This window comes from Oncorhynchus masou, chromosome 21, assembly GCF_036934945.1.
Source record: "Oncorhynchus masou masou isolate Uvic2021 chromosome 21, UVic_Omas_1.1, whole genome shotgun sequence".
NCBI lineage: Eukaryota > Metazoa > Chordata > Actinopteri > Salmoniformes > Salmonidae > Oncorhynchus > Oncorhynchus masou.
This window is the reverse complement of record NC_088232.1, coordinates 14,370,335-14,384,787: the sequence shown is the minus strand read 5'-3', so window position 1 is coordinate 14,384,787 and position 14,453 is coordinate 14,370,335. Positions and strand designations below refer to the sequence as shown.

The following is a 14,453-nucleotide window of genomic DNA, read 5'->3' as shown; positions in this document are numbered from 1 at the left end:
AAACCAAGGGAAAGGAACTGTGATAGGGTAGGAAAACAGGAGGAGGTGTGTCTTCTGATTGATGATTGATTGGTGACTGATTGGGGAGTGATACCATTACGGATACCATGCTGAAAGTCCCAGCCACATTTCATCTTCAATGCCCTTGCTGATGGAAGGAGGTTTTCACTCAAAATCTCACGATACATGGCCCCATTCATTCTTTCCTTTACACGGATCAGTCATCCTGGTCCCTTTGCAGAAAAACAGCCCCAAAGCATGATGTTTCCACCCCCATGCTTCACAGTAGGTATGGTGTTCTTTGGATGCAACTCAGCATTCTTTGTCCTCCAAACACGACGAGTTGAGTTTTTACCAACAAGTTATATTTTTTGGTTTCATCTGACCATATGACATTCTTCCGATCTTCTTCTGGATCATCCAAATGCTCTCTAGCAAACTTCAGACGGGCCTGGACATGTACTGGCTTAAGCAGGGGGACACGTCTGGCACTGCAGGATTTGAGTCCCTGGCGGCGTAGTGTGTTACTGATGGTAGGCTTTGTTACTTTGGTCCCAGTTCTCTGCAGGTCATTCACTAGGTCTCCCCCGTGTGGTTCTGGGATTTTTGCTCACCGTTCTTGTGATCATTTTGACCCCATGGGGTGAGATCTTGTGTGGAGCCCCAGATCGAGGGAGATTATCAGTGGTCTTGTATGTCTTCCATTTCCTAATAATTGCTCCCACAGTTGATTTCTTCAAACCAAGCTGCTTACCTATTGCAGATTCAGTCTTCCCAGCCTCGTGCAGGTCTACAATTTTGTTTCTGGTGTCCTTTGACAGCTCTTTGGTCTTGGCCATAGTAGAGTTTGGAGTGTGACTGTTTGAGGTTGTGGACAGGTGTCTTTTATACTGATAACAAGTTCAAACAGGTGCCATTAATACAGGTAACGAGTGGAGGACAGTGGAGCCTCTTAAAGAAGAAGTTACAGGTCTGTGAGAGCCAGAAATCTTGCTTGTTTGTAGGTGACCAAATACTTATTTTCCACCATAATTTGCAAATAAATAAATTAAAAATCCTACAATGTGATTTTCTGGATTTCTTCTCATTTTGTCTATCATAGTTGAAGTGTACCTATGATGAAAATTACATGCCTCTCTCATCGTTTTAAGTGGGAGAACTTGCACAATTAGTGGCTGACTAAATACTTTTTTGCCCCACTGTACCTACGTTACATAGGTTTGCACGTCAGCTTTGACATCGTTTTTTTACATCAGCGTTAAACTAGACATCCGGCAGATACCGATGTTGGCATTTTCAGCTAATATCCTGCGATTCCGACATGTTCACCGATACATCGTGCATCCCTTACCCTTGGAAGTTACTGTTAACATTCCCTTTAGCAATCACATTATTGTGTGTGTGCGCGCATGTGTGTGTAACATAAACTTACTGACTACCACTAACGCCCAGTCCCAAATCGAGCTGATACCCTATGCACTTGGTGGAGATTAGATAGATCCAAGCAATATTGCGATAAATGCCATCCAGCCTATCATTGGGAAAAAATGACTGCTAAATTATATATACAGTGCCATCAGAAAGTATTCACACCCCTTGACCTTTTCAGCCTGAATTTAAAATATGGTTTACATTTTGATTTTGGGACACTGTCCTACACATAATACCCTATAATGTGAAAGTATAACTATTTTTTGGCAAGCATAAATAAGTTCAGGATTCAAAATGATCTTAACAAGTGACATAAGTTGTGTGGACTCACTGTGTGTGCAATATAGTTTAACATGATTTTTTAAATGACTACCTCATATCTGTACTCCACACATACAAATGATTGTAAGGTCCCTCAGGTCGAGCAATACATTTCAAACACAGATTCAAAAACAAAGACCATGGAAGGGCACCTATTGGTAGATGGGTAAAAAAAACACAAGCTAACATTGAATATACCTTTGAGCATGGTGAAGTTAATTACACTGGATGGTGTATCAATACACCCAGTAACTACAAAGATGCAGGTGTCCTTCCTAACTCAGTTGCCGGAGAGGAAGGGAACCCCTCAGCAATTTAACCACGAGGTCAATGGGAGTTAAATGGCTGTGATAGAAAAGAAACTGAGGATGGATCAACAATATTGTTGATACTAACTTAAATGGCAGAGTGAAATGAAGGAAGCCTGTACAGAATAAGGCACTTACGTAAAACTGCAACAAATGAGGCAAAATGAACTTCTATGTCCTGAATACAAAGTGCTATGTTGGGGGAAATCCAAAACACCACATCATTGAGTGCCACCCTTGATATTTTCAAGCATTTGTGCCTGCATCACGTTATGGGTATGCTTGTCATCGGCAAGGACTAGGAAGTTTTTTTATGATAGAAATAAATGGAATAGAGCTAAGCACAGGCAAATTCTAGAGGAAAACCTGGTTCTGTCTGTTTTCCAACAGACACTTGGAGACTTACCCAGAAAGACTCACAGATAGAATTGTTATAAATGGCTGCCAAAAGGTGATTCTAACACCTCACTTCGCGTTCTTACACCGTTACCCTAGGAAATCTTAAGTCTTATTATATACAGCCGGGAGGAACTATTGGATATAAGATGCCAACTTACCAATTAAATTTGATTTGACATGTACAGTGCATTCTGAAAGTATTCAGACCCCTTGACTTTTTCCACATTGTTACATTACAGCCTTATTCTAAAATGGATTAAATACATGTTCCTCATCAATCTAGGCACTGAACTCACAAGGACAGTGTTCTTGAAGCTCTAGGATTAAATAAACATGAAATGTATCAACTGTCGCTTCACTAGTGAAAACTCGCTAACCAAAAAGTGTTTCTCTTATCCTCTAACACAAGGACTTGTGTGGACGAGTGAGTAAACAATTGTTTAAAAAAATATATTGCGTGTATCTGATGGCCTGTACAGGTCCGGAAAGATACATCTATTGTTTTGTTATGTGTTTTACTCTGCATGCAAACACACTGGATTATTCAGAATCCATTGAAGAGCTTGAACGATTCATTGACAAGAGATACTTACGAGCTCAAAAGAAATGTCGCTGGTTTCGTAGGATTCAAGCACTGTTAAAGACAATAAACTCAATCAACTAAACAAACCAAAGCCAAGTTGGCCAAGCAGTTTCAAAGATGGCAGTAAACCATCCCCAAGCAAGAAAACGTGCATGTAGAGTTGGCGAGAGGTTTACTGATATGGATGTTGACTTGTTAAAAACCATCAATGAAAAGAAAAGAGAACACGGAACTGAAAGGTAATGAATACTCTATTCATGCAAGGTGGAGGTGTTGCAAAGGGAGAACAAACAACTTAAAGAAACCTTGCTTGATGTACAGTGTCGATCAATGCGGGACAATCTAATCTTTTCAGGGATAATGGAGAATGACAACATCAGAAGCTGTGAGGACACCGTCTGAGACTTTATGTCAACTCAACTGAAACTGCCCACATATGTTATGCGTAATGTCACTTTCTCCAGAGTCCATAGAATTGCATGTTACATTACATTTTTAAGCAAAAGGAAAATAGCGAAGAGCAGTGGCAGAGAACTCAGAAACACTAATTTTGGAATTAATGATCACTTCCCCACTTCCCCACGGAAAGGAGAAGAAAAACTATCCCACCATGATGGAAAAGCGTTGCCCGAATCAACGAGTCTCCATGGTGATGGATAAACTTGAAATCAACGGGCAACTGTATCAGGAATCCAGACTAACTCCCTGGCTATTTTAATTCAATGTTCAAATATGTGTATCTTGACAACTTCAACTATAATGAATACATGCACTATTGATCTCCACTTGACAAGGAAATGGCTGCATATACAGTGGGGAGAAAAAGTATTTAATAACCTGCAAAATCAGGCAGTGTTTCCTACTTACAAGCATGTAGAGGTCTGTAATTTGTTATCATAGGTACACTTCAAATGTGAGAGATGGAATCTAAAACAAAAATCCAGAAAATCACATTGTATCATCTTTAAGTAATTAATTAGCATTTTATTGCATGACATAAGTATTTGATACATCAGAAAAGCAGAACTTAATACAGTGCCTTGCGAAAGTATTCGGCCCCCTTGAACTTTGCGACCTTTTGCCACATTTCAGGCTTCAAACATAAAGATATAAAACGGTATTTTTTTGTGAAGAATCAACAACAAGTGGGACACAATCATGAAGTGGAACAACATTTATTGGATATTTCAAACTTTTTTAACAAATCAAAAACTGAAAAATTGGGCGTGCAAAATTATTCAGCCCCCTTAAGTTAATACTTTGTAGCGCAACCTTTTGCTGCGATTACAGCTGTAAGTCGCTTGGGGTATGTCTCTATCAGTTTTGCACATCGAGAGATTGAATTTTTTTCCCAGTCCTCCTTGCAAAACAGCTCGAGCTCAGTGAGGTTGGATGGAGAGCATTTGTGAACAGCAGTTTTCAGTTCTTTCCACAGGTTCTCGATTGGATTCATTGACTTGGCCATTCTAACACCTGGATATGTTTATTTTTGAACCATTCCATTGTAGATTTTGCTTTATGTTTTGGATCATTGTCTTGTTGGAAGACAAATCTCCGTCCCAGTCTCAGGTCTTTTGCAGACTCCATCAGGTTTTCTTCCAGAATGGTCCTGTATTTAGCTCCATCCATCTTTCCATCAATTTTAACCATCTTCCCTGTCCCTGCTGAAGAAAAGCAGGCCCAAACCATGATGCTGCCACCACCATGTTTGACAGTGGGTATAGGGTGTTCAGGGTGATGAGCCGTGTTGCTTTTACGCCAAACATAACATTTTGCATTGTTGCCAAAAAGTTCAATTTTGGTTTCATCTGACCAGAGCACCTTCTTCCACATGTTTGGTGTGTCTCCCAGGTGGCCTGTGGCAAACTTTAAACGACACTTGTTATGGATATCTTTAAGAAATGGCTTTCTTCTTGCCACTCTTCTATAAAGGCCAGATTTGTGCAATATACGACTGATTGTTGTCCTATGGACAGAGTCTCCCACCTCAGCTGTAGATCTCTGCAGTTCGTCCAAAGTGATCATGGGCCTCTTGGCTGCATCTCTGATCAGTCTTCTCCTTGTATGAGCTGAAAGTTTAGACATTTCAATATTATCGCTTGCACAGTGCTCCTTGGGATGTTTAAAGCTTGGGAAATCTTTTTGTTTCCAAATCCGGCTTTAAACTTCTTCACAACAGTATCTCGGACCTGCCTGGTGTGTTCCTTGTTCTTCATGATGCTCTCTGCGCTTTTAACGGACCTCTGAGACTATCACAGTGCAGGTGCATTTATACGGAGACTTGATTACACACAGGTGGATTGTATTTATCATCATTAGTCATTTAGGTCAACATTGGATCATTCAGAGATCCTCACTGAACTTCTGGAGATAGTTTGCTGCACTGAAAGTAAAGGGGCTGAATAATTTTGCACGCCCAATTTTTCAGTTTTTGATTTGTTAAAAAAGTTTGAAATATCCAATAAATGTCACTCCACTTCATGATTGTGTCCCACTTGTTGTTGATTCTTCACAAAAAATACAGTTTTATATCTTTATGTTTGAAGCCTGAAATGTGGAAAAAGGTCGCAAAGTTCAAGGGGGCCGAATACTTTCACAAGGCACTGTATTTGGTACAGAAACCTTTGTTTGCAATTACAGAGATCATACGTTTCCTGTAGTTCTTGACCAGGTTTGCACACACTGCAGCAGGGATTTTGGCCCACTCCTGCATACAGACCTTCTCCAGATCCTTCAGGTTTCGGGGCTGTTGCTGAGCAAATTCGTACTTTCAGCTCCCTCCAAAGATTTTCTATTGGGTTCAGGTATGGAGACTGGCTAGGCCACTACAGGACCTTGAGATGCTTCTTACGGAGCCACTCCTTAGTTGCCCTGGCTGTGTGTTTCGGGTCGTTGTCATGCTGGAAGACCCAGCCATGACACATCTCAATGCTCTTACTGAGGGAAGGAGGTTGTTGGCCAAGATCTTGCGATACATGGCCCCATCCATCCTCCCCTCAATATGTTGCAGAAAAGCATCCCCAAAGAATGATGTTTCCACCTCAATGCTTCACGGTTGGGATGGTGTTCTTGGGGTTGTGCTCATCCTTCTTCCTCCAAACACGGCGAGTGAAGTTTAGACCAAAAAGCTCTATTGTTGTCTCATCAGACCGCATGACCTTCTCCCATTCCTCCTCTGGATCATCCAGATGGTCATTGGCAAACTTCAGACGGGCCTGTACATGCGCTGGCATGAGCAGGGGGACCTTGCGTGCGCTGCAGGATTTTAATCCATGACGGCGTAGTGTGTTACTAATGGTTTTCTTTGAGAATGTGGTCCCAGCTCTCTTCAGGTCATTGACCAGGTCCTGCCGTTTAGTTCTGGCTGATTCCTCACCTTCCTCATGATCATTGATGCCCCACGAGGTGAGATCTTGCATGGAGCCCCAGACCGCGGGTGATTGACCGTCATCTTGAACTTCTTCCATTTTCTAATAATTGCGCCAACAGTTGTTGCCTTCTCACCAAGCTGCTTGTCTATTGTCCTGTCGCCCATCCCAGCCTTGTGCAGGTCTACAATTTGATCCCTGATATCCTTACACAGCTCTCTGGTCTTGGCTATTGTGGAGAGGTTGGAGTCTGTTTGATTGAGTGTGTGGACAGGTGTCTTTTATACAGGTAACGAGTTCAAACAGGATCAGTTAATACAGGTAATGAGTGGAGAACAGGAGGGATTCTTAAAGAAAAACTAACAGGTCTGTGAGAGACGAAATTCTTACTGGTTGGTAGGTGATCAAATACTTACGTCATGCATTAAAATGCAAATTAATTATTTAAAAATCATATACAATGTGATTTTCTGGATTTATGTTTTAGATTCCATCTCTCACAGTTGAAGTGGACCTATGATAAAGACCTCTACATGCAGACTTACAGACCTCTACATGCTTTGTAAGTAGGAAACACTGCTGATTTTGCAGGTTATCAAATACTTGTTCTCCCCACTGTATGTGGCAGGGTCTACAGTCAATGACAGATTAGAAAAAAGAAAACCACCCCTGTCGCGGACACCAATGCCTTGCTTCCAGACAAACTAAAACAACTTCTTTGCTCGCTTTGATGAAAATACAGTGCCACTGACACGGCCCGCTACAAAAATCTGTGGTCTCTCCTTCACCGTAGCAAACATGAGTAAAGCGTTTAAATGTGGTAAGCCTTGCAACTGCATCCCTAGCCGCGACCTCAGAGCATGCGCAGACCAGCTGGCTGGTGTTTTTACGGGCATATTCAATCAATCCCTGTCCCAGTCTGCTGTTCCCACATGCTTCAAGAGGCCAACATTGTTCCTGTTCCCAAGAATGCTAAGTTAACTGAGGTAAACAACTATCACCCCGTAGCACTCACTTTCGTCATCATGAAGTGCTTTGAGAGACTAGTCAAGGATCATATCACCTCCACCCTACCTGACACCCTAGACCCACTCCAATTTGCTTTCCGCCCCAATAGGTCCACAGACGACGCAATCACACAGCACACGGCCCTAACCCATCTGGACAAAAGGAATACCTATGTAAGAATGCTGTTCATCGATTACAGCTCAGCATTGTGCAACTGGATCCTAGACCTTCTGACGGGCCGCCCCCAGGTGGTGAAGGTAGGAAACAACATCTCCACCCGCTGATCCTCAACACTGGGGCCGAACAAAGGTGCGTTCTAAGCCCTCTCCTGTGCTCCCTGTTCACCCATGACTGTGTGGCCATGCACGCCTCCAACTCAATCATCAAGTGTTCAGACGACACTACAGTGGTAGGCTTGATTACCAACAACGACGAGAAGGCCTACAGGGAGGAGGTGAGGGCTCTGGGTATGATGTCAGGAAAATAACCTCACACGTCAACAAAACAAAGGAGATGATCGAGGACTTCAGGAAACAGCAGAGGGAGCACCCCTCTATCCACATTGATGGGACAGTAGTGGAGAAGGTGGGAAGTGTCAAGTTCATCGGCGTACACATCACTGACATTCTGAAAAGGTCCGCCCACACAGACAGTGTGGTGAAGAAAGCACAACAGCGCCTCTTCAACCTCAGAAGGCTGAATAAATTTGGCTTGTCTCCAAAAACACTCACAAATGTTTACAGATGTCCAATCAAGAAGGCTGTTGGGCTGTATCACCACCTCATACGGCAACTGCTCCGCCCACATCTGTAAGGCTCACCAGTGAGGTGAGCACAACGCGTCACCGGGGGGCAAACTACCTGCCCTCCAGGACACCTACACCACCCGATGTCACAGGAAGGCCATAAAGATCATCAAGGACAACAACCACCCGAGCCACTGCCTGTTCACCCCGCTATCATCCAGAAGGCGAGGTCAGTACAGGTGCATCAAAGCAGGGACCGAGAGACTGAAAAACAGCTTCTATCTCAAGGCCATCAGACTGTTAAACAGCCACCACTAACATTGAGTGGCTGCTGCCAACACACTGACTCAACTCCAGCCACTTTAATAATGGGAAATTATGTAAAATATATCACTAGCCACTTTAAAACAATGCTACCTAATATAATGTTTACATACCCTACATTATTCATCTCATATGTATACGTATACTGTACTCTATATCATCTACTGCATCTTTATGTAATACATGTATCACTAGCCACTTTAACTATGCCACTTTGTTTACATACTCATCTCATATGTATATACTGTACTCGATACCATCTACTGTATCTTGCCTATGCCGCTCTGTACCATCACTCATTCATACATCTTTATGTACATATTCTTTATCCCCCTACACTTGTGTGTATAAGACAGTAGTTTTGGAATTGTTAGTTAGATTACTCATTGGTTATTACTGCATTGTCGGAACTAGAAGCACAAGCATTTCGCTACACTCGCATTAACATCTGCTAACCATGTGTATGTGACAAATAAAATTTGATTTGATTTGAATATTTGCATACATGTTTGTCCTGAAAATCCATTGTTTCAACAATATTTTATATGCATGTTTATAACATGTTATTTTATGTACAACATCTAACAAAGAATACAAATTCATTGAATTTTACTGAATAAAATGTATTTCCTTTCATTCAAATTGCAATTCTGTATCCTGTTACCAACTTCAATTCAAATTATTCATATTCAAATTCTGGAATCTCAATTCAATTTTGAATTGATCCGAAACCTGGTTGCTATACAATGGTGGAGGTTGAGGCGAGTGACCCATTCACAATTTAAAGTCCCTCCACACCCTACATTAAACAGTCTCTCCAGGATTCCGAGATAGCATACATAGTACAACGCAAAAATCAACCAATCCATGCATATTACGTGAGAGCTCACAATTGACCCATTACTGCACGTTACTGCATTAAAAGGGTCCAAAACAAATGTGGTTTCGCAATTTCGACCACTTACTTCAAACTGCCCAATCAAACCATACGTCAAACTTTCTTCCCCCGTCTGCGTGTTAAAATGTCAGTCTTCAACCATCAGTTTATGACAGACAGAACAATGAACAGGAATCTCATTTACCAACAAAAATCACAGCTAAAGACCGTGCAAAACTATTTCCAAATGTTTGACATGAAAGTGGGGGCAAATTGTAATGCACTCCATGCAACGTTGTGCTGGAACACAAGGTCACTTCGAAACAGCAAAGCATGTGAAAAGAATGTCCAAACAGTCATCACAGCAGCGGCAGATCACCAATGACCAAAAGCAACAGCAGGGAAATCTGTGGTAGTGATGTGCAGTTCGCGAATTATTCGTTATTTTTGAAATACTTTAGTGACTCGAGAATCATCATTCTTTTTTTATTTTACTGCTGGCCGCAATGGATCGCAAATAATGATTGATTCACAAGCCTCTGTCTCAGCGTACGCAGACCAACAACTGTGCCCGCTATAAAATAGATCATTCTGCAGGTACCATAGAGACGTATTCGACTTAAAATCCTACTAGGACTGAGCACATGTGAAATTAACATGGTCCAAAAAAAATGGCTGCCGTGTAACGTTGAATTGGTTGCCACTGAAGGTTGAAGAAAAGCAAGTGTAAAGGTGGGTGACTTCAATCACCAATCACCATCATTACATTACATTATTACAAGTGATGATGCAGCCCCCTGCCAACAAACGGTTAGTGTTTTTATTGAAGACTGGTGACACCAGCTTTGTATTTTGCTGCAAAGTCCTTAGGGCTCCAGCTAAGATAACCTCTAGTCTAGGGAAACACTGCTAGAGCTCTTGGACTCTGAGGAGACTGTCTGCAGAGTTGAACAGCTGTTGGATGGGAAAATCATACATGTAGTTTAAGCAGGCCAGGTGCATGTGTGTGTGTTAAAGCATTCTGGGCAGTTTAGGGTGGAAACACTGCTGGGCATACACACACACACACACACACACACGTTACGAACACAGATTCCCCTTTCAGAGGAGAACCAGATGTGCAATACATTGAAGTAGGGTGATGGTGTGTGTAATACTGATGTTATACTGAAATGTCAATGTGTGTTAATGTTTATACATATATATGTAAGCTATTTTGTGTGCAACAGTTATGGGTAGTCAAAACAGCCTGAATGAGTATGGATTTCTGGATGCAAGTGTTTGCACAGTTGAGGTAGTGTGTGTGTGTGTGTGTGTGTGTGTGTGTGTGTGTGTGTGTGTGTGTGTGTGTGTGTGTGTGTACATTCGAAGTCAGAAGTTTACATACACCTTAGCCAAATACATTTAAACTCAGTTTTTCACAATTCCTGACATTTAATCCTAGTAAAAAGTCCCTGTATTAGGTCAATTAGGATCACCACCTTATTTTAAGAAAGTGAAATGTCAGAATAATAGTAGAGAGAACGATTCATTTCAGCTTTTACTTCTTTCATCATATTCCCAGTTGGTCAGACGTTTACATACACTCAATTAGTATTTGGTAGCATTGCCTTTAAATTGTTTAACTTGGGTCAAAAGTTTTGGGTAGCCTTCATCAAGCTTCCCACAATAAGTTGGGTGAATTTTGGCCTATTCCTCCTGACAGAGCTGGTGCAACTGAGTCAGGTTTGTAGGCCTCCTTACTCACGCACGCTTTTTCAGTTCTGCCCACAAATGTTCTATGGCATTGAGGTCAGGGCTTTGTGATGGCCACTCCAATACCTTGACTTGTTGTCCATAAGCCATTGTACCACAACTTCAACAGTATGCTTAGGGTCATTGTCCATTTGGAAGACCCATTTGCAAACAAGCTTTAACTTCCTGACTAATGTCTTGAGATGTTGCTTCAATATACCCACATCATTTTCTTTCCTCATGAAGCCATCTATTTTGTGAAGTGCACCAGTCCCTCCTGCAGCAAAGCACCCCCATGCTTTACGGTTGGGATGGTGTTCTGCGGCTTTCAAGCCTCCCCATTTTTCCTCCAAACATAACGATGGTCATTATGGCCAAACAGTTCTATTTTTGTTTCATCAGACTAGAGGACATTTCTCCAAAAAGTATGACCTTTGTCCCCATGTGCAGTTGCAAACCATAGTCTGGCTTTTTGGAGCAGTGGCTTCTTCCTTGATGAGTGGCCTTTCAGGTTATCGTCGATACAGGACTTGTTTTACTGTGGATATAGATACTTTTGTAGCCGTTTCCTCCCGCATCTTCACAAGGTCCTTTGATGTTGTTCTGGGATTGATTTGCACTTTTCACACCAATGTACGTTCATCTCCAGGAGACAAAACGCGTCTCCTTCCTGAGCGGTATGACGGCTGTGTGGTCCCATGGTGTTTATACTTGCATACTATTGTTTGTACAGATGAACGTGGTACCTTCAGGCGTTTTTTTTGTTTTGTTTTAGGCTACCCTGCCGCCCCAGGGTCTTGGAGGTCTTGGCTGATTTTCTTTTGATTTTCCCATGATGTCAAACAAAGAGGCACAGGGCTTGAAGGTAGGCCTTGAAATACATCCACAGGTACACCTCCAATTGACTCATAATGTAAATTAGCCTATCAGAAGCTTCTAAAGCAATGACATCATATTCTGGAATTTTCAAAGCTGTTTAAAGGCACAGTCAACTTCGTGTAATGTAAACTTCTGACCAGTGGAATTGTGATACAGTGAATTATAAGTGAAATAATCTGTTTGTAAACAATTGTGGAAAAAATTACTTGTCATGCACAAAGTAGATGTCCTAACCGACTTGCCAAAACTATAGTTCGTTAACAAGACATTTGTGGAGTGGTTGAAAAACGAGTTTTAATGACTCCAAACAAAGTGTATGTAAACTTCCGACTTCAACTGTACACACACACACACACCTGTGTGTGCAATTGTTTACATAGTATGTGTCCAGCTAATTTCTTTGAACGTTAAAATGCCTGATTTGAAGTAGGAGCAAAAATACTGTACTGCCCACATAATGTGTGTGTGTGTGTGTGTGTGGTTGCAGTTGTCTTTCGAAGTAACCAGGTCATTCACCTAAAACCACAGGCCCTAGCAAAAACACTCTGCATAATGCAATACTAATTAATATAGAAGGGTCAAAAATGTTGCTGCAATCAAAAATATAACAAAATGTTGCTGCAATCAATTGGCTACCAACCCACAACCGGTGGTTGTTGTATTCTTTATTTTAGTTCAATGATACTATTATAATAGCACTGTTATAATAGCAATGTTAAAATGTATATTTTGGATGTGGGATGGGATGTTACTGTGGGGGCAGGGTAAATTCAACAGGGGGCGATGTTACTGTAGGGGGAGGTAGGGGGAAATTCGACAATACTGTGAACATATTATGCTTACCTTGAACTGAAAGGGATGTATCTCGTTGAGTGAGTGTCTCCTTAGCTTCTTGGTTAGAGTCTTCAACATCCTGAAATATTACGAATATGGTTTCCCAAACTATTTTTGTTGCTAAATGTACACTGGTGTGAAGCCATGCGACAACTACAGTGCATTCATTGTGAATGTACAGCAGTTTACACATTAGTCACAGACATTTACACATGAACACACACACCACACACACAAAGGTGGCACGCTCAACTTCTGTTAAAGAGAAGAATCAGCCCCGATATCAGGTTGAAGATAAACTCTGTGCAGGTCAAAATCTTGACATGATAGCGACCAAATCCGTTATTTGTGACAGGCCGGATTAGGACGAATTTGAACTAAAACCGACTTCTTGTGCGTTTATTTAGCTTGGTAGCGACGTAGCCAGTCCTGGTAGCTGGTTTCCCAGGTCCCAAATGAATACATCATAGTCGTTTCGACTTTCTCCTCCTCTGCTTTGCAAAAATAATTGTAGGAACAGCGCGCAAACTATGTAGGTTACTTTTACTGAACTTGCTCACATTTAAACACTCTCACAGACATACACACAGCCGAATGTAGGCTACATGGCACGCTAGTTTACAACAGACATACTACTTCTCTCCGTTATGGATCCGTCTTTTTCATTGGCTTCTCCACCGAATGATGTCGTTTTTTTCTGTCGTCGAGGGAGTGGTGACTGTCTATTTCTTAAAGCCATATCTTGTTTTCATGGAACGATAAGCCTTATGTTTATATACTGCCTAAGTCTGTAATGTATTTCAACCCATTTTCATCTATTGGAGGAACAAGAGGGTTACATAGATTTGGGAACTGTCATTAGGATGATGTGTGTCAAGTTTCGAATTTGAACTATAAAATAGCCTACTTCGTTTAAATATAAAATAATATAATGTATTAGAATAGAATTAAAAATAATGCAATTCAAATAGAATAGAATATCACTTTATTTATTCATTATACAGTGACAATGGAAAAATAATAGCTTAAAATTAACAGTTTAAAGAAAAGGGGCACTCCAAAAAGTTATCCATGACCACAAAATATGAACAATGCATCATTTCAAACTTATATTGTGAGTTATGATAGGGTAATACCGTTTTAATAAGCCCATGTGGCATTTATAAGTTAGTTTCTTTAGGAATCGATGGGTATATCATAAATTGAATGACTATTGTATAGTACAACATCTTCCATATTGTGCCTTTACTGTAAGTGAGTGAGTGCTTCCACGGGAGGGAAAGAAGAAAGGGAGGGGGACAGTTAAGTATATGTCACTTATAATAGTCTTCATATTATTACTTTAATTTTCAGTTGCTTCTGGTCGGTTCAGTGACGTTTTAGCTTTGACAGCATTGGATTTGTTTCTTGTCATCCGAATAAAGACAATTGAACTGAAATTAAAGAGAGATTGAGATGTGGGTAAGAAAGAAGAGAGAGAGAGAGGAGAAAGAGGAGGATAGAGAGAGAGTCTGGTATAATTGGCGAGAGTAGAGAGATTCTATTTCAATGACATCATCATCTCCCTTACAAAAAAACATACTGTTTTCACACGTTGAGCTTAAATTTCATAATCTATACAGCTAAAAACAACATTGTGATG

At 41.1% G+C, this 14,453-nt stretch overlaps 1 protein-coding gene across 2 annotated transcripts in view; it reads right to left on the bottom strand.

Annotated features, from left to right (window-relative positions):
- Positions 1-13,511, bottom strand: part of LOC135507836 (uncharacterized) — a 57,978-nt gene extending 44,467 nt beyond the window's left edge. Inside the window, exons 1-2 of one of the 2 annotated variants that reach the window (XM_064927525.1) lie at positions 13,445-13,511; positions 12,821-12,890 (exon numbers count right to left, since the gene is read on the bottom strand). In XM_064927525.1, the coding sequence (XP_064783597.1) occupies positions 12,821-12,889 (69 nt within the window). In that variant the 5' untranslated portion in view covers position 12,890; positions 13,445-13,511. Of the gene's footprint in view, positions 1-12,820; positions 12,891-13,064 lie in introns of both variants that reach the window. The other variant, XM_064927526.1, reaches the window with a different exon arrangement.
- Between the last annotated feature and the right edge of the window lie 942 nt (positions 13,512-14,453).